Below are 21,050 nucleotides of genomic sequence, written 5' to 3'. Positions count from 1 at the left end.
GCACAAGACCGGGTTATAGTGATGGGTGATTTGAATGCAACGGTGAGTAATGTGGCAGTTGAGGGAATAATTGGTATATATGGGGTGATCACTGTTGTAAATGGAAATGGTGAGGAGCTTGTAGATTTATGTGCTGAAAAAGGACTGGTGATTGGGAATACCTGGTTTAAAAAGCGAGATATACATAAGTATACGTATGTAAGTAGGAGAGATGGCCAGAGAGCGTTATTGGATTACGTGTTAATTGATAGGCGCGCGAAAGAGAGACTTTTGGAAGTTAATGTGCCGAGAGGTGCAACTGGAGGGATGTCTGATCATTATCTTGTGGAGGTGAAGGTGAAGATTTGTAGGGGTTTTCAGAAAAGAAGAATGCTGGGGTGAAGAGAGTGGTGAGAGTAAGTGAGCTTGGGAAGGAGACTTGTGTGAGGAAGTACCAGGAGAGACTGAGTACAGTATGGAAAAAGGTGAGAACAAAGGAGGTAAGGGGAGTGGGGGAGGAATGGGATGTTTTTAGGGAAGCAGTGATGGCTTGCGCAAAAGATGCTTGTGGCATGAGAAACTTGGGAGGTGGGCAGATTAGAAAGGGTAGTGAATGGTGGGATGAGGTAGTAAGACTATTGGTGAAAGAGGAGAGGCATATGGACGATTTTTGCAGGGAAATAGTGCAAATGATTGGGAGATGTATAAAACAAAGAGGCAGGAGGTCAAGAGAAAGGTGTAAGAGGTGAAAAAGAGGGCAAATGAGAGTTGGGGAGAGAGAGTATCATTAAATTTTAGGGAGAATAAAAAGATGTTTGTTGTTAGAAGCAGTGAAAAGTTTTTATCGAGGATATAAGGCATGTGTACGTGTAGGAAGAGAGGAAAGTGATTGGTTCTCAGTGAATGTAGGTTTGCGGCAGGGGTGTGTGATGTCTCCATGGTTGTTTAATTTGTTTATGGATGGGGTTGTTAGGGAGGTGAATGCAAGAGTTTTGGAAAGAGGGGCAAGTATGAAGTCTGTTGGGGATGAGAGAGCTTGGGAAGTGAGTCAGTTGTTGTTCGCTGATGATACAGCGCTGGTGGCTGATTCATGTGAGAAACTGCAGAAGCTGGTGACTGAGTTTGGTAAAGTGTGTGAAAGAAGAAAGTTAAGAGTAAATGTGAATAAGAGCAAGGTAATTAGGTAAAGTAGGGTTGAGGGTCAAGTCAATTGGGAGGTAAGTTTGAATGGAGAAAAACTGGAGGAAGTAAAGTGTTTTAGATATCTGGGAGTGGATCTGGCAGCGGATGGAACCATGGAAGCGGAAGTGGATCACAGGGTGGGGGAGGGGGCGAAAATCCTGGGAGCCTTGAAGAATGTGTGGAAGTCGAGAACATTATCTCGGAAAGCAAAAATGGGTATGTTTGAAGGAATAGTGGTTCCAACAATGTTGTATGGTTGCGAGGCGTGGGCTATGGATAGAGTTGTGCACAGGAGGATGGATGTGCTGGAAATGAGATGTTTGAGGACAATGTGTGGTGTGAGGTGGTTTGATCGAGTAAGTAACGTAAGGGTAAGAGAGGTGTGTGGAAATAAAAAGAGCGTGGTTGAGAGAGCAGAAGAGGGTGTTTTGAAATGGTTTGGGCACATGGAGAGAATGAGTGAGGAAAGATTGACCAAGAGGATATATGTGTCGGAGGTGGAGGGAACGAGGAGAAGTGGGAGACCAAATTGGAGGTGGAAAGATGAAGTGAAAAAGATTTTGTGTGATCGGGGCCTGAACATGCAGGAGGGTGAAAGGAGGGCAAGGAATAGAGTGAATTGGATCGATGTGGTATACCGGGGTTGACGTGCTGTCAGTGGATTGAATCAGGGCATGTGAAGCGTCTGGGGTAAACCATGGAAAGCTGTGTAGGTATGTATATTTGCGTGTGTGGACGTATGTATATACATGTGTATGGGGGTGGGTTGGGCCATTTCTTTCGTCTGTTTCCTTGCGCTACCTCGCAAACGCGGGTGACAGAAGAAAAAAAAAAAAAAAAAAGAGGTGAAAAAGAGGGCAAATGAGAGTTGGGGTGAGAGAGTATCATTAAATTTTAGGGAGAATAAAAAGATGTTTTGGAAGGAGGTAAATAAAGTGCGTAAGACAAGACAACAAATGGGAACATCAGTGAAGGGGGCTAATGGGGAGGTGATAACAAGTAGTGGTGATGTGAGAAGGAGATGGAGTGAGTATTTTGAAGGTTTGTTGAATGTGTTTGATGATATAGTGGCAGATATAGGATGTTTTGGTCGAGGTGGTGCGCAAAGTGAGAGGGTTAGGGAAAATGATGTGGTAAACAGAGAAGAGGTAGTAAAAGCTTTGCGGAAGATGAAGGCTGGCAAGGCAGCGGGTTTGGATGGTAATGCAGTGGAATTTATTAAAAAAGGGAGTGACTGTACTGCTGACTGGCTGGTAAGGTTATTTAATGTATGTATGATTCATGGTGAGGTGCCTGAGGATTGGCGGAATGCTTACATAGTGCCATTGTACAAAGGCAAAGGGGATAAGAGTGAGTGCTCAAATTACAGAGGCATAAGTTTGTTGAGTATTCCTGGTAAATTATATGGGAGGGTATTGATTGAGAGGGTGAAGGCATGTACAGAGCATCAGAATGGGGAAGAGCAGTGTGGTTTCAGAAGTGGTAGAGGATGTGTGGATCAGGTGTTTGCTTTGAAGAATGTATGTGAGAAATACTTAGAAAAGCAAATAGATTTGTATGTAGCATTTATGATTCTGGAGAAGTCATGTGATAGAGTTGATAGAGATGCTCTGCGGAAGGTATTGAAAATATATGGTGTGGGAGTTGTTAGAAGCAGTGAAAAGTTTTTATCGAGGATGTAAGGGATGTGTACGTGTAGGAAGAGAGGAAAGTGATTGGTTCTCAGTGAATGTAGGTTTGCGGCAAGGGTGTGTGATGTCTCCATGGTCGTTTAATTTGTTTTAGGATGGGGTTGTTAGGGAGGTGAATGCAAGAGTTTTGGAAAGAGGGGCAAGTATGCAGTCTCATGTAGATGAGAGAGCTTGGGAAGTGAGTCAGTTGTTGTTCGCTGATGATACAGTGCTTGTGGCTGATTCATGTGAGAAACTGCAGAAGCTGGTGACTGAGTTTGGTAAAGTGTGTGAAAGAAGAAAGTTAAGAGTAAATGTGAATAAGAGCAAAGGTTATTCGGTACAGTAGGGTCGAGGGTCAAGTCAACTGGGAGGTAAGTTTGAATGGAGAAACACTGGAGGAAGTAAAGTGTTTTAGATATCTGGGAGTGGATCTGGCAGCGGATGGAACCATGAAAGCGGAAGTGAATCATAGGGTGGGGGAGGGGGTGAAAATTCTGGGAGCCTTGAAGAATGTTTGGAAGTTGAGAACATTATCTCGGAAAGCAAAAATGGGTATGTTTGAAGGAATAGTGGTTCCAACAATGTTGTATGGTTGCGAGGATAGAGTTGTGCGGAGGAGGGTGGATATGCTGGAAATGAGATGTTTGAGGACAATATGTGGTGTGAGGTGGTTTGATCGAGTAAGTAATGTAAGGGTAAGAGAGATGTGTGGTAATAAAAAGAGTGTGGTTGAGAGAGCAGAAGAGGGTGTTTTGAAATGGTTTGGTCACATGGAGAGAATGAGTGAGGAAAGATTGACCAAGAGGATATATGCATCAGAGGTGGAGGGAATGAGAAGTGGGAGACCAAATTGGAGGTGGAAAGATGGAGTGAAAAAGATTTTGAGTGATCAGGGCCTGAACATGCAGGAGGGTGAAAGGCATGTAAGGAATAGAGTGAATTGGAACGATGTGGTATACCGGGGTCGACATGCTGTCAATGGATTGAACCAGGGCATGTGAAGCGTCTGGGGTAAACCATGGAAAGTTCTGTGGGGCCTGGATGTGGAAAGGGAGCTGTGGTTTCGGTGCATTATTACATGACAGCTAGAGACTGAGTGTGAACGAATGGGGCCTTTGTTGTCTTTTCCTTGCGCTACCTCACACACATGAGGGGGGAGGGGGTTGTTATTCCATGTGTGGCGGGGTGGTGATGGGAATGAATAAAGGCAGACAGTATGCAGGTCAAGTCAATTGGGAGGTGAGTTTGAATGGAGAAAAACTGGAGGAAGTGAAGTGTTTTAGATATCTGGGAGTGGATCTGGCAGCGGATGGAACCATGGAAGCGGAAGTGGATCATAGGGTGGGGGAGGGGGCGAAAATCCTGGGGGCCTTGAAGAATGTGTGGAAGTCGAGAACATTATCTCGGAAAGCAAAAATGGGTATGTTTGAAGGAATAGTGGTTCCAACAATGTTGTATGGTTGTGAGGCGTGGGCTATGGATAGAGTTGTGCGCAGGAGGATGGATGTGCTGGAAATGAGATGTTTGAGGACAATGTGTGGTGTGAGGTGGTTTGATCGAGTGAGTAACGTAAGGGTAAGAGAGATGTGTGGAAATAAAAAGAGCGTGGTTGAGAGAGCAGAAGAGGGTGTTTTGAAGTGGTTTGGGCACATGGAGAGGATGAGTGAGGAAAGATTGACCAAGAGGATATATGTGTCGGAGGTGGAGGGAACAAGGAGAAGAGGGAGACCAAATTGGAGGTGGAAAGATGGAGTGAAAAAGATTTTGTGTGATCGGGGCCTGAACATGCAGGAGGGTGAAAGGAGGGAAAGGAATAGAGTGAATTGGAGCGAGGTGGTATACCGGGGTTGACGTGCTGTCAGTGGATTGAATCAAGGCATGTGAAGCGTCTGGGGTAAACCATGGAAAGCTGTGTAGGTATGTATATTTGCGTGTGTGGACGTATGTATATACATGTGTATGGGGGGGTTGGGCCATTTCTTTCGTCTGTTTCCTTGCGCTACCTCGCAAACGCGGGAGACAGCGACAAAGTATAATAAAAAATATATAATAATAGTATGCATTATGTACATGTTTATATATGTATATGTCTGAGTGTGTATATATATATATATATATATATGTTCAGAAGTGGTAGAGGATGTGTGGATCAGGTGTTTGCTTTGAGGAATGCATGTGAGAAATACTTAGAAAAGCAAATGGATTTGTATGTAGCATTTATGGATCTGGAGAAGGCATATGATAGAGTTGATAGAGATGCTCTGTGGAAGGTATTAAGAATATATGGTGTGGGAGGCAAGTTGTTAGAAGCAGTGAAAAGTTTTTATCGAGGATGTAAGGCATGTGTACGTGTAGGAAGAGAGGAAAGTGATTGGTTCTCAGTGAATGTAGGTTTGCGGCAGGGGTGTGTGATGTCTCCATGGTTGTTTAATTTGTTTATGGATGGGGTTGTTAGGGAGGTAAATGCAAGAGTTTTGGAAAGAGGGGCAAGTATGAAGTCTGTTGGGGATGAGAGAGCTTGGGAAGTGAGTCAGTTGTTGTTCGCTGATGATACAGCGCTGGTGGCTGATTCATGTGAGAAACTGCAGAAGCTGGTGACTGAGTTTGATAAAGTGTGCGGATGAAGAAAGTTAAGAGTAAATGTGAATAAGAGCAAGGTTATTAGGTAAAGTAGGGTTGAGGGTCAAGTCAATTGGGAGGTGAGTTTGAATGGAGAAAAACTGGAGGAAGTGAAGTGTTTTAGATATCTGGGAGTGGATCTGGCAGCGGATGGAACCATGGAAGCGGAAGTGGATCATAGGGTGGGGGAGGGGGCGAAAATTCTGGGGGCCTTGAAGAATGTGTGGAAGTCGAGAACATTATCTCGGAAAGCAAAAATGGGTATGTTTGAAGGAATAGTGGTTCCAACAATGTTGTATGGTTGCGAGGCGTGGGCTATGGATAGAGTTGTGCGCAGGAGGATGGATGTGCTGGAAATGAGATGTTTGAGGACAATGTGTGGTGTGAGGTGGTTTGATCGAGTGAGTAACGTAAGGGTAAGAGAGATGTGTGGAAATAAAAAGAGCGTGGTTGAGAGAGCAGAAGAGGGTGTTTTGAAGTGGTTTGGTCACATGGAGAGAATGAGTGAGGAAAGATTGACCAAGAGGATATATGTGTCGGAGGTGGAGGGAACGAGGAGAAGAGGGAGACCAAATTGGAGGTGGAAAGATGGAGTGAAAAAGATTTTGTGTGATCGGGGCCTGAACATGCAGGAGGGTGAAAGGAGGGCAAGGAATAGAGTGAATTGGAGCGATGTGGTATACCGGGGTTGACGTGCTGTCAGTGGATTGAATCAAGGCATGTGAAGCGTCTGGGGTAAACCATGGAAAGCTGTGTAGGTATGTATATTTGCGTGTGTGGACGTATGTATATACATGTGTATGGAGGGGGGGGTTGGGCCATTTCTTTCATCTGTTTCCTTGCGCTACTTCACAAACGCGGGAGACAGCGACAAAGTATAATAAAAAATAATATAAAAATGTATATGTTGACATGTATAGGTATGTATATTTGCGTGTGTGGACATGTATGTATATACATGTGTATGTGGGTGGGTTGGGCCATTCTTTCGTCTGTTTCCTTGCGCTAACTCACTAACGCGGGAGACAGTGACAACGCAAAATAAAAAAATATAATATATTTATGGATCATCCCTGGGGATAGGGGAGCAAGAATACTTCCCACGTATTCCCTACGTGTCGTAGAAGGCAACTAAAAGGGGAGGTAGCGGGGGGCTGGAAATCCTCCCCTCTTGTTTTTTTTCATTTTCCAAAAGAAGGAACAGAGAAGGGGGCCATGTGAGGATATTCCCTCAAAGGCCCAGTCCTCTGTTCTTAACGCTACCTCGCTAACGCGGGAAACGGCGAATAGTTTGAAAGAAGAAAAAAGATGTTTATGGATGGGGTTGTTAGGGAGGTGAATGCAAGAGTTTTGGAAAGAGGGGCAAGTATGAAGTCTGTTGTGGATGAGAGAGCTTGGGAAGTGAGTCAGTTGTTGTTCACTGATGATACAGCGCTGGTGGTTGATTCATGTGAGAAACTGCAGAAGCTGGTGACTGAGTTTGGTAAAGTGTGTGAAAGAAGAAAGCTGAGAGCAAATGTGAATAAGAGCAAGGTTATTAGGTACAGTAGGGTTGAGGGACAAGTCAACTGGAAGGCAAGCTTGAATGGAGAAAAACTGGAGGAAATGAAGTGTTTTAGATATCTGGGAGTGGATTTGGCATTGGATGGAACCATGGAAGCGGAAGTGAATCATAGGGTGGGGGAGGGGGCGAAAGTTCTGAGAGTGTTGAAGAATGTGTGGAAGTCTAGAACATTATCTCGGAAAGCAAAAATGGGTATGTTTGAAGGAATAGTGGTTCCAACAATTTTACATTTGGTCACATTCAGTCTCCAAATGGTTTATCCCAGACATTTCAAATACTCCGTTTCAGTCCACTGACAGCATGTCAATGGACATCGTTCCAATTCACTATGTTCCTTGCATGCCTCTCATCCTCCTGTATGTTCAGGCCCCAATCACTAAAAATCTCTTTCACTCATCCTTCCACCTCCAACTTGGTCTCCCACTTCTCCTTGTTCCCTCCAACTCTGACATATATATCCTCTTTGTCAACCTTTCCTCAATCATTCTTTCCATATGTACAAATCATTTCAACACACCCTCTCCTGCTCTCTCAACCATAATCTTTTTATTACCACACATCTCTCTTATCCTTTCATTACTTACTCAATCAAACTGTCTCACACCACATGTTGTCCTCAAACATTTCATTTCCAACACATCCATTCTCACCTGTACAGCCCTATCTATAGCCCATGCTACAGAAATATATCCATAACTTATAATCCAATACTTAGTATTCTTCATTTTTTTAATACTTGATCGCTGTTTCCCACAAAAGCAAGGTAGTGCTACAAACAGACGGAAAAAGGCTAAATCCCCTCATATCTATTCTCTATCTATCATGTGTAGTGCACTGAAACCACAACTCTAAGCAAAACCATCTGCAATTTGTTCTGCCTTTCTCTTTGGTCCTTCTACTTCTGACACATACATCTTTGTCAACCTTTCTCATTTCATTATCTCCATATGTTCAACACACTATCTTCAGCTCTCTCAACCACACTCTTTAAATTACCATACATCTCTCTTACCCTTTCATTATTTAAACAATCAAACCACCTCACGCCATATCCTAAAATGTTTCATTTCCAAAATGTCCATCTTCCTCCACATAACCTTGTCTATAGCCCATGTTTTGCATCCATATAACATTGGTAGGAGTACTATACCTTCAATCATTTCCAGTTTTTGACCTCCCACATAACGTTACCTCTTTCCATAAATTCTGCAGCACTCCTATAACCTCTGCCCACTCACCCACCTATAACCTATTTTTTCTTCTAAGGTTCCATTTGTTACCATGTCCACTCCCAGGTTGCAAAAAGTTTTCTTCATAATATCTTCAAAATAACCATTTAATGCAGTCAATCCCTGTGGAAGTCACACTGATAAAACGTGCAGTGTAAACTCATCTGCTTAAGCCGCACTTCTGCAATTTTTGGTGCAATGTGCTGACACATCTAATATTTTTCACGAATTATTACACTGAAAGTAGAATACAAAACATACTTTTGAAGTGATTTCTTTCACTGTTACATGAATATCTTTGAAACTGTGCAGGTTATATACAGTTTAAAGGATAACCTTGTGGGACTTTAAGTGGTTCAATAGCTTTCTTGATGCTTTGGCATCCAAATCATGTATCATTATCGGTGAAAACACTCAACAATCAACTACACATAGATGAGATTAGGGCTTAAAGGTTGGAGGCTGGGCGCACTGTTTAATTATATCACAGTTACCAGATTTTGCCCACCTAAATCTTTAAAATTGCTTTCTAATACTTCTAGAAAACTCTAATATTACTTAAATGTTTTTATGATCCTTGAAATATCTCCTTTACAAATGGCAATAATTACACTCAAGGCTGCCTAAATCAGCACTTCAAGGGAATAGCCTTTTCATATATTATTTATATTTTCATTATACTTTGTCGCTGTCTCCCGCGTTTGCGAGGTAGCGCAAGGAAACAGACGAAAGAAATGGCCCAACCCCCCCCCCATACACATGTACATACATACGTCCACACACGCAAATATACATACCTACACAGCTTTCCATGGTTTACCCCAGACGCTTCACATGCCTTGCTTCAATCCACTGACAGCACGTCAACCCCGGTATACCACATCGCTCCAATTCACTCTATTCCTTGCCCTCCTTTCACCCTCCTGCATGTTCAGGCCCCTATCACACAAAATCTTTTTCACTCCATCTTTCCACCTCCAATTTGGTCTCCCTCTTCTCCTTGTTCCCTCCACCTCCGACAAATATATCCTCTTGGTCAATCTTTCCTCACTCATCCTCTCCATGTGCCCAAACCACTTCAAAACACCCTCTTCTGCTCTCTCAACCACGCTCTTTTTATTTCCACACATCTCTCTTACCCTTACGTTACTCACTCGATCAAACCACCTCACACCACACATTGTCCTCAAACATCTCATTTCCAGCACATCCATCCTCCTGGGCACAACTCTATCCATAGCCCACGCCTCGCAACCATACAACATTGTTGGAACCACTATTCCTTCAAACATACCCATTTTTCCTTGCCGAGATAATGTTCTCGACTTCCACACATTCTCCAAGGCCCCCAGGATTTTCGCCCCCTCCCCCACCCTATGATCCACTTCCGCTTCCATGGTTCCATCCGCTGCCAGATCCACTCCCAGATATCTAAAACACTTCACTTCCTCCAGTTTTTCTCCATTCAAACTCACCTCCCAATTGACTTGACCCTCAACCCTACTGTACCTAATAACCTTGCTCTTATTCACATTTACTCTTAACTTTCTTCTTCCACACACTTTTCCAAACTCAGTCACCAGCTTCTGCAGTTTCTCACATGAATCAGCCACCAGCGCTGTATCATCAGCGAACAACAACTGACTCACTTCCCAAGCTCTCTCATCCACAACAGACTTCATACTTGCCCCTCTTTCCAAAACTCTTGCATTTACCTCCCTAACAACCCCATCCATAAACAAATTAAACAACCATGGAGACATCACACACCCCTGCCGCAAACCTACATTCACTGAGAACCAATCACTTTCCTCTCTTCCTACACGCACACATGCCTTACATCCTCGATAAAAACTTTTCACTGCTTCTAACAACTTTCCTCCCACACCATATATTCTTAATACCTTCCACAGAGCATCTCTATCAACTCTATCATATGCCTTCTCCAGATCCATAAATGCTACATACAAATCCATTTGCTTTTCTAAGTATTTCTCACATACATTCTTCAAAGCAAACACCTGATCCACACATCCTCTACCACTTCTGAAACCACACTGCTCTTCCCCAATCTGATGCTCTGTACATGCCTTCACCCTCTCAATCAATACCCTCCCATATAATTTACCAGGAATACTCAACAAACTTATACCTCTGTAATTTGAGCACTCACTCTTATCCCCTTTGCCTTTGTACAATGGCACAATGCAAGCATTCCGCCAATCCTCAGGCACCTCACCATGAGTCATACATACATTAAATAACCTTACCAACCAGTCAACAATACAGTCACCCCCTTTTTTAATAAATTCCACTGCAATACCATCCAAACCCGCTGCCTTGCCGGCTTTCATCTTCCGCAAAGCTTTCACTACCTCTTCTCTGTTTACCAAATCATTTTCCCTAACCCTCTCACTTTGCACACCACCTCGACCAAAACATCCTATATCTGCCACTCTATCATCAAACACATTCAACAAACCTTCAAAATACTCACTCCATCTCCTTCTCACATCACCACTACTTGTTATCACCTCCCCATTTGCGCCCTTCACTGAAGTTCCCATTTGCTCCCTTGTCTTACGCACTTTATTTACCTCCTTCCAGAACATCTTTTTATTCTCCCTAAAATTTAATGATACTCTCTCACCCCAACTCTCATTTGCCCTTTTTTTCACCTCTTGCACCTTTCTCTTGACCTCCTGTCTCTTTCTTTTATACATCTCCCACTCAATTGCATTTTTTCCCTGCAAAAATCGTCCAAATGCCTCTCTCTTCTCTTTCACTAATACTCTTACTTCTTCATCCCACCACTCACTACCCTTCCTAATCAACCCACCTCCCACTCTTCTCATGCCACAAGCATCTTTTGCGCAATCCATCACTGATTCCCTAAATACATCCCATTCCTCCCCCACTCCCCTTACTTCCATTGTTCTTACCTTTTTCCATTCTGTACTCAGTCTCTCCTGATACTTCCTCACACAGGTCTCCTTCTCAAGCTCACTTACTCTCACCACCCTCTTCACCCCAACATTCACTCTTCTTTTCTGAAAACCCATACAAACCTTCACCTTAGCCTCCACAAGATAATGATCAGACATCCCTCCAGTTGCACCTCTCAGCACATTAACATCCAAAAGTCTCTCTTTCGCACGCCTGTCAATTAACACGTAATCCAATAACGCTCTCTGGCCATCTCTCCTACTTACATAAGTATACTTATGTATATCTCGCTTTTTAAACCAGGTATTCCCAATCATCAGTCCTTTTTCAGCACATAAATCTACAAGCTCTTCACCATTTCCATTTACAACACTGAACACCCCATGTATACCAATTATTCCCTCAACTGCCAAATTACTCACCTTTGCATTCAAATCACCCATCACTATGACCCGGTCTCGTGCATCAAAACCACTAACACACTCATTCAGCTGCTCCCAAAACACTTGCCTCTCTTGATCTTTCTTCTCATGCCCAGGTGCATATGCACCAATAATCACCCACCTCTCTCCATCAACTTTCAGTTTTACCCATATTAATCGAGAATTTACTTTCTTACACTCTATCACATACTCCCACAACTCCTGTTTCAGGAGTATTGCTACTCCTTCCCTTGCTCTTGTCCTCTCACTAACCCCTGACTTTACTCCCCAGACATTCCCAAACCACTCTTCCCCTTTACCCTTGAGCTTCGTTTCACTCAGAGCCAAAACATCCAGGTTCCTTTCCTCAAACATACTACCTATCTCTCCTTTTTTCACATCTTGGTTACATCCGCACACATTTAGGCACCCCACTCTGAGCCTTCGAGGAGGATGAGCACTCCCCGCGTGACTCCTTCTTCTGTTTCCCATTTTAGAAAGTTAATACAAGGAGGGGAGGATTTCTGGCCCCCCGCTCCCGTCCCCTCTAGTCGCTTTCTACGACACGCGAGGAATACGTGGGAAGTATTCTTTCACCCCTATCCCAAGGAATAATATACATATATACATACATATACACATACACACACATACACATACATACGCACATATAAACACACCCACACATACATATATATACATATGAGAAATGTAAGAAACAATTTAGAAAACTGAAACTTCTAGCTTGAAATGAATGAAAAAAAAGAATGTCACATAATGGTTCAACCTCTGGCTATGGAAAAAAGGAAATGTATAATTTATTTACACAAACGTCAATAGCTTTGTAATTCATTTTGTGAATATTAAATGAGAAATCACAAGTCTGACAACCAAAACTTGTGTCCCCCCTAGAAGTGTAGTGAGGCTGTTTTGGGGCCCTGTTGCTTTGTGTAGCCCCCAGACATAAGCTAAATATTAAAACAAAAAACACCAAAATTAGCCAACTCCTCATTAAACTGAAATACAGCTATTGTACTGAAGTAAGCTTATTTCGAGACCTGTGACCATTTTTGAAAAACTGAAATGATATCTAATACCATAACAGTTGATCACAAATATCACAGGAAATGTATTCAATGAAACAAATTGATATGCTTTTGCAGACTGAGAAAATTTTCTTGTAATAAACTTATATCAGCATTTTAGGAAGGTGTAAAAATGACAAGTGTGAATCAGGTGAGATGCCTGAGGATTTGCAAAATGCATGTACAGTGCCATTGTATAATGAGGGACTAAGTAGAATGTTTGAATTACAAAGCTGTAAGTTTGTTGAGTGTACCTTGTAAGTTGATCAGAAGAGTGGCCACCGAGAGGATCATCAGACTGGAGAGGAACAATGTGGTTTCAGAAACGTTTGCTTTACGAGAAATGCTTGGAGAGACAGAAGGATCTGTATGTGGCATTTATGGATCTGGTTATGGCATATGACAGGGTTAATAGAGATGCATTTTGGAAGCTTTTACAAAACAAGAGTGTGGGAGTAAAGCTATTAGAAGCTAAAAGCAGAGAAGTTTCTATCTGGAGAGTAAAGCATGTGCATAATGAGGTACATGTGAGTGGATTCAGGAAGGTGGGTCTGTGGTAGGGGTGTGTCATGTTACCACAGCTGTTTAATTTGTTTATAGATGTGATGGTAAGGGAGGTAAATGCAAGAGTTTTGGAGAAGGGCAAATACGTAGTCTGCAGGAGGTGATGAGGCCTGGAAAGTGAGTCAGTTATTGTTTGCTGCTGTCACAGCACTACTGGCAGATTCAGGTGAGAAACTCCAGAAGTTGGTGACTGACTTTGGAAGAATGTGTGAAAGAAGGAATCCAAAAGGAAATCTGAATAAAAACAAGACTCTTTTGTTCAGCAGGGTAAAGGGACAGGTTAGTTAAGGTGTGACTACGAATGGGGGAAATTTGGAGGAAGTGAAGTATTTTAGATACCTTGGAGTGGACACACCAGCAAAATGGAACCCTGGAAGCAGAAGTGAGTCTTGGGGTAAGTGAGGGGGCAAAAGTTCTGGGAGCACTGAAGAATGCATGGAAAGAGAGTTTGTTATCCGAGAGGGCAAAAACAGGTACCATTCAATGTATAGTAGTCCCAAAGATGTATGATTGAGTGGTATATCCTTGCCAGGTATGAAAAATCATATTCAAAACAACATATGCTGACATATCTGGATACTTACGGAATTATGATTATATTCAAAAGTACACAAACCTGGGCTAAGTGCTTCAGTTCTTCAATTTTCTCTCGAAGCTGACTTATGCGAGAACGAACCAATGATGCAATTTCATCCAACTCAGCCTGTGACCCATCATGTTCACGTATTTCCTGAAAATGTTTTGTAAGGATTACACTTTTAGTTGCTAAGTTAAAAATCTACTTCAAACAAAAACAAAAAGCTTATTTTCAGACACCATTTTCAGAAAAGCTAACAAGCATGAGCTTTACCACATTGATATAGGGGATCAATAACTGTCTTAATTCTCTCTCATGGCACAGGAACATTTTTCCTTGCTATCATCCAGACTTTCCATATAAAATGCAGTTTCACCTCCAACCTGCATCTTACTCATTATCCCACCCACACACTATATTTTCAATTTTCAGTTCTATGGCTGATCTCACTTCCACTTCTATTAAAAACTCTCTCTAACCATGATACATTACTATCCGTCATGGTCTTGTAATTCATCATGAACATGTCACAGTTAATGTCAACCTGTAAAACATTGGGCAGAATGGTTACTCTCTATATATTTGGAAAATATAGGTCCAAGGTAAGAATTACATTAGTTTTTATTTTTTCATTAGGATGCAAGCTGCTTATTATTGAACATCTTTCTATTTCATACAGTGTTCATTTAAAATTACCTGTTCATAAAGTGCAAAAGGGGGCACTGGATGATTACCTCAAGAAATTCGGTCCTGATTGGAACATCATAATTGACGTTATATAACGCAAATGAAATAAAATATACAGGTTTGATACCTCTGATTGCCAGAAGTGAAACAAAAAGATGGAAACACTCCTAATAGACAAATGCAACACACAACAGGTGTATGTACAATCAACAATGTATCTTTATGGTTCTGTGTCAAACAACATGACATAATGGATGACAGCATTGGACAAATGCACTAGGGTCTAGCCATACACTGGTAGCCCTGCTTTCCAGATATGGTTAGATATGGATTACTAATGACATTTCCATAACAGTACTACTTGCCTGGTTATCAGGAGAGATAGTGAGCCAGCACTTTATAGTTGTCAAGTTGCACTCCTCTGACCCAAGTAGCTGTCTTCTCTTTCTGCCTCACTAAAACATGGAGTACTGGCATTCTGGCCACAAACATACACAATCTCTTCTTCTAATATGTAACACTTGACAAAACTTAACTCACACAGCTCATTCTTTATAACGACATCTTCCTGCACTGAGCTAGCCCTGCCTTATGGCAAAATGGTATTATTTATATTTATTTATTTTGCTTTGTCGCTATCTCCCGCGTTAGCGAGGTAGCACAAGGAAACAGATGAAAGAATGGCCCAACCCACCCACATACACAGGTATATACATACATGTCCACACACGCAAATATACATACCTATACATCACAACGTATACATATAAATATACACACACAGACATATACATATATACACGTGTACATAATTCATACTGTCTGCCTTTATTCAATGCCATCGCCACCCCGCCACACATGAAATAACAACCCCCTCCCCCCTCATGTGTGCGAGGTAGCACTAGGAAAAGACAACATAGGCCCCATTCGTTCACACTCAGTCTCTAGCTGTCATGTAATAATGCACCGAAACCACAGCTCCCTTTCCACATCCAGGCCCCACAGAACTTTCCATGGTTTACCCCAGACGCTTCACATGCCTTGCTTCAATCCACTGACAGCACGTCAACCCCAGTATACCACATCGTTCCAATTTACTCTATTCCTTGCACGCCTTTCACCCTCCTGCATGTTCAGGCCCCAATCACTCAAAATCTTTTTCACTCCATCTTTCCACCTCCAATTTGGTCTCCCACTTCTCCTTGTTCCCTCCACCTCTGACACATATATCCTCCTTGTCAATCTTTCCTCACACACTCTCTCCATGTGACCAAACCATTTCAAAACACCCTCTTCTGCTCTCTCAACCACACTCTTTTTATACCACACATCTCTCTTACCCTTACATTACTTACTCGATCAAACCACCTCACACCACATATTGTCCTCAAACATCTCATTTCCAGCACATCCACCCTCCTGCGCACAACTCTATCCATACAACTCTATCCTCGCAACCATACAACATTGTTGGAACCACTATTCCTTCAAACATACCCATTTTTGCTTTCCAAGATAATGTTCTCGACTTCCACACATTCTTCAAGGCTCCCAGAATTTTTGCCCCCTCCCCCACCCTATGATTCACTTCCGCTTCCATGGTTCCATCCACTGCCAAATCCACTCCCAGATATCTAAAACACTTCACTTCCTCCAGTTTTCTCCATTCAAACTTACCTCCCAACTGACTTGACCCTCAACCCTACTGTACCTAATAACCTTGCTCTTATTCACATTTACTCTCAACTTTCTTCTTTCACACACTTTACCAAACTCAGTCACAAGCTTCTGCAGTTTCTCACATGATTCAGCCACCAGCACTGTATCATCAGCAAACAACAACTGACTCACTTCCCAAGCCCTCTCATCCACAACAGACTGCATACTTGCCCCTCTTTCCAAAACTCTTGCATTCACCTCCCTAACAACCCCATCCATAAACAAATTAAACAACCATGGAGACATCACACACCCCTGCCGCAAACCTACATTCACTGAGAACCAATCACTTTCTTCTCTTCCTACACGTACACATGCCTTACATCCTCGATAAAAACTTTTCACTGCTTCTAACAACTTGCCTCCCACACCATATATTCTTAATACCTTCCACAGAGCATCTCTATCAACTCTATCATATGCCTTCTCCAAATCCATAAATGCTATATACAAATCCTTTTGCTTTTCTAAGTATTTCTCACATGCATTCCTCAAAGCAAACACCTGATCCACACATCCTCTAACACTTCTGAAACCACACTGCTCTTCCCCAATGGTATGAGCAGTAAATAGTAGCAGTAGGTAGGAACATTAAGGCAGAAACATTAGGTAGAAGTAGTAGGTAGGAGCATTAGATAAAAAGAGTCATTAGGAACATCAGGTAGGGGCCTCTGCAAACACTGTGCTAGACTTGCCGTTTGCCAATGGCCTGTTAAGCGTGAGGCATGAAAGACTAAGAAGCAGCATTAGAGTTCTTTAGTTATGGAGACTTTACTGTCACATAATCTCATCTTGACTGTCATTCATGCTAAGGAATAAGAAATCCTGAAAGAATACTGGTGACTTATGAAATCTAATGCCAAATGTTACTAGGAGATTATAGAAGAGAAATGGAAATAAAAAAAGTATAATTTAGGGAGCAGACGAAGCAGTTATGCATGGGAGCTAAGCAGTTCTTGTTTAACTGTATTTTCACTGCCTTGAATGCACATAATATCATCTTGACAAAACCCAATCCTGTCTTGTGTGAATTATATACTGACTGAATGTACAAGTTTATTAATTTATCTATAAGGTAAACAATACTGAACAACCACTTTTATCATAATAATACTTGGTGTAACCATCCCTGCCTCTATAAAAGCTCCACGCATGGGCTGTGACATTTACATGGTGAAAGATACGACCATGGCAGATAGTAATGATATCATCTCAATAGTTTACCATGCACATAACTAAAATGTACACAGCAACAATTCAAGGACGGTATATTTTGAATACGATGGAAAAGGAAAATTTCATGTCTTGTTTCACAATATAAGGCATGTAACAATCATACTAAATATAATTACAAACATCAAAAATATTTGTATGTGATATATTCTCACATACTGTGATTTGTTCTGCTTCCATATGGCAATTCATCCCCTGACATTGATACTATATCTCTCTATGTGGGTTAAACATTATATGCAATCATTTATATACTGTTTTCACATAGGTATAATGCAACATATTCATTTCACATTTTGACAGTTTTTACTAAAAAGAGGAACTACCATAATTGTTAAGAAATGTTCTCCAATTCACACTTACCAACCCAGCCAAGACAGCAAGAGTTTTATTGCTTAGTTGGGCATTAATTGGACCAAATCCATAAATATACTTTTTTGACTGTTTACACTGCAGAAGGATAAGGAAGATGTGGATTGAGTGCAAGAAGGCACTATCTCACTCCCATATCATGATGTCACAGGTAGCTGCTTGGTTCTTGAATCTCCATGAATAAACATTAGTTGGTCTTAATGATACTGTGGGGTTGGAAGCGGAGGATATCCTCACAGATGCACCCTACTTTCAGTAGTAAAACAGTATTCTGACTCCTTGCAAGTGTTTGCTATAATGCTAACAGGATTTTGTTCATAGGTTTAAAAATAAATTCTTTTATAAATCTATTTCGCTACCTCACTAACGCAGGAGAGAGTGACAAAGTATATTAAATGAATATAAATGAATCTATTCACTAATGCATAATTTCCATTATACTTACAGGATCGCCTAGTAACAAGCAGGAGACTCACCTGTACCAGGCTCTTCACAGTGACATCATATTTCACAATATCTTGCTTTATCACACTGACGTATACTTGATCATCTTGTGGCATAATGCAATCAACTGCCTAAGGCTAGCAGCTACACTCTGAAAAAAAATGTTATCATTAAGAATATAGTCAAAGAATTTATATCATATAGCCATGTGACATCACACAACCCTGCTGTAGACCAACTTTCATCTGGAACCACTCACTTTCCTCTCTTTCTACATGCACAGATGCCTCATGCTCAATAAAAACTTCTTACTGCTTCTGGTAGCCTCTCTCCCACATCATATCATCTACAGACCTTCCACAAGGTACCTGTGCTTTCTCCAGATCCATAAATGCCACATATTAATCCTTCTGTTGCATTGGGTAACTGATACATTATGCTCTGTAGACTTAGTGAAATTAAAATTGATCTTTTCACTAACCAGAGATGCTGTTTCAATGCATCTCTATATTATCACTTTACTCCTAAAAAGTTGATAAATCCAATAATAAAGAGCGGTTGTATCTGACCAATCAAAATAACCATAAGAAAATCAGTTATCAAGTTAATTGAGTCGAGTACATTTTAACAACACATCAAAACTCTCTTTGGTATATGGCAATTCATGTTTCGTTTCTGTATAAAATATATTGTGATCATAGAAATAACTGAGGAGGTCCATTTTACCTTTCAGATATCTGTTTTAACTGATAGAGAGGAGGGTTGTGTAAGAGGTTAAAATTTACCTGTTATATTCATGAAAATGTACTGCCAATGTGACACAATGTCAAAACACAACACTAAAAAAACCACGTGATATCTAGGAGGAAACAAATAAAATTATACATTTCTCTAACCATCAGTAATTCATGAGTTTAGCTCCATATCAAAACCATCTTTGGGGAAATGGTGGCTACTCATAATTCAAGTGCTTTATACAGTTTACTGTAATTAAAGAAATACGAACAAAGCACAATTTGGACCATTATACTTTAGAAAGAAAAGGAACAACAGTACTATGTCCAAGAAAATCTGAGAACAACCTTAATCTGATTGGCAATATATTTATAAAAATCATCAAAGCCAAGAAAAACCTCAATAAACCTTCTTGCTGTTCAAGCTTTATATTGATTACTAATAATCTAGCTGAAGTAAACCAGTCACACTCGTGAAAATGCACTGCCAGTATGAAAAGAATTACACATTACATTTTTTACCATAATTTTTGCTACTAAATGAGACTTTCTATATATTCTACTGGTATTTTACAATTTACCTCATTTTCTGATATGCACAACCATCTAACAATTTATCAGAGTCTAATGCTCTACATCAAGCTATTCAGCTGTTATTGTGTTCTCTACGCATGAAACTATCAAAGTAGAGCAAAATTAAGCAAGATTTAAAGCTCAAAGCAAGGCAAAGCTATTCTGGACAAATGCAACCCATCATGAATTGCAGGAAAGTTATGGTTCTTGTAGTTAGAGAAGCATAAAGTTATCTCTGAAACGTATACATGAACTGTATAAACCGTCTTAAGTCTTCTAATGATAATTCCATTCATTTTCGACCAAGAACAGAGACAATAAGCTTATCTATAGAAAATGGTTAAAAACTTTAAATGCAGCAGGGAGCTATATGCTCGATGGCTTAAGGAAATTTTCTATGTGACAGCTTATGTAAGTGACCCATTCAACATATATGAAATCTGTCTATATTGGCAGTTCTAGGTTAGGATGCCCTAACCTACGCTATTACCTCAGGTTACTTTAGAATAATCATATATGTTTAATTAAGGTAGTGGGGTTAGTTAACTTTGCATTACACTTATGGCTATGCATCACATCTGTGGGATGAAACATGTAACAAGTCCTGTCACTGGTTAGGTACATGATAGAACATATAATCAAGGCCAAACAAAAGCCACTGAGAAATCCATGCAGGCCAACTGGACAATAGGGTAAAGGATATGGAGCTTCAAAATAAGCACGGTAAAGTGTTGAGCCCCATGTTAATCTGGACAATAACCAATTAAATGTAGTGATCTGACTAAGCCTACAATATCAGGAAGACACTGAAGAAGAATAATAAGAAGAAGACGAAGATTAAGTGTTATAGATAAATGTCTTCAGCCAAAATTTGTCCCCAAAGCGAGGTAAAAACAATCACTGCAACTCCAGACGAACCATTATTTCACCTGTGATCCAGGTAAAACAAATTCCTAAATGACTAAAAGAGTGTGTCCAACTAATCAGTGAATTTACTCATGGAAAGGTCCAATGTGAGATACGCATAGAACTTACGGTTTTAAAGGAAAAAAAAGGAAGGTTCTAGTTACTTAACGTAACCCCCCTCCAACTTGACAGTCAGCTGTTGTGCTCGCTTGAGGATATTCTAATGGCGTTGCTCCACCTTTCCATTTCTCTCTAAATAAAATAAAACAATGAAAAGACTGCTCTTAGCCACTCTAATGTCAAACTAAGAGAAATCCTACACGCATATATTAAGGATTTTGTCCCAGCAGACTGCTTAATGATGGAGAAAGTTAAAAAAAAAAAAAAGAATCTTACCCCGATGAATACAAAATGCCTAACACACTTCTTTTTGACTTTAAGGACATTACTGGTGTAAAAAGACAAATAAAATTTGTGGTATACCCTTTATAGAGCTAGAAAATAAATTAATATCTTCAATGCTGCATACACCTTCATCTAGG

The 21,050-nt window shown here is 40.9% G+C and overlaps 1 protein-coding gene across 1 annotated transcript in view; it reads right to left on the bottom strand.

Moving 5' to 3' along the window:
• Positions 1-20,779, bottom strand: part of Sec20 (vesicle transport protein Sec20) — a 56,162-nt gene extending 35,383 nt beyond the window's left edge. Inside the window, exons 1-3 of the mRNA XM_071687634.1 lie at positions 20,638-20,779; positions 18,328-18,446; positions 13,880-13,993 (exon numbers count right to left, since the gene is read on the bottom strand). Of these exons, the coding sequence (XP_071543735.1) occupies positions 13,880-13,993; positions 18,328-18,411 (198 nt within the window). The 5' untranslated portion in view covers positions 18,412-18,446; positions 20,638-20,779. The remainder of the gene's footprint in view (positions 1-13,879; positions 13,994-18,327; positions 18,447-20,637) is intronic.
• Between the last annotated feature and the right edge of the window lie 271 nt (positions 20,780-21,050).

Source organism: Panulirus ornatus, chromosome 44 (genome assembly GCF_036320965.1).
Source record: "Panulirus ornatus isolate Po-2019 chromosome 44, ASM3632096v1, whole genome shotgun sequence".
Classification (NCBI taxonomy): Eukaryota; Metazoa; Arthropoda; class Malacostraca; order Decapoda; family Palinuridae; genus Panulirus; species Panulirus ornatus.
This window is presented reverse-complemented; position numbering and strand designations above follow the sequence as displayed.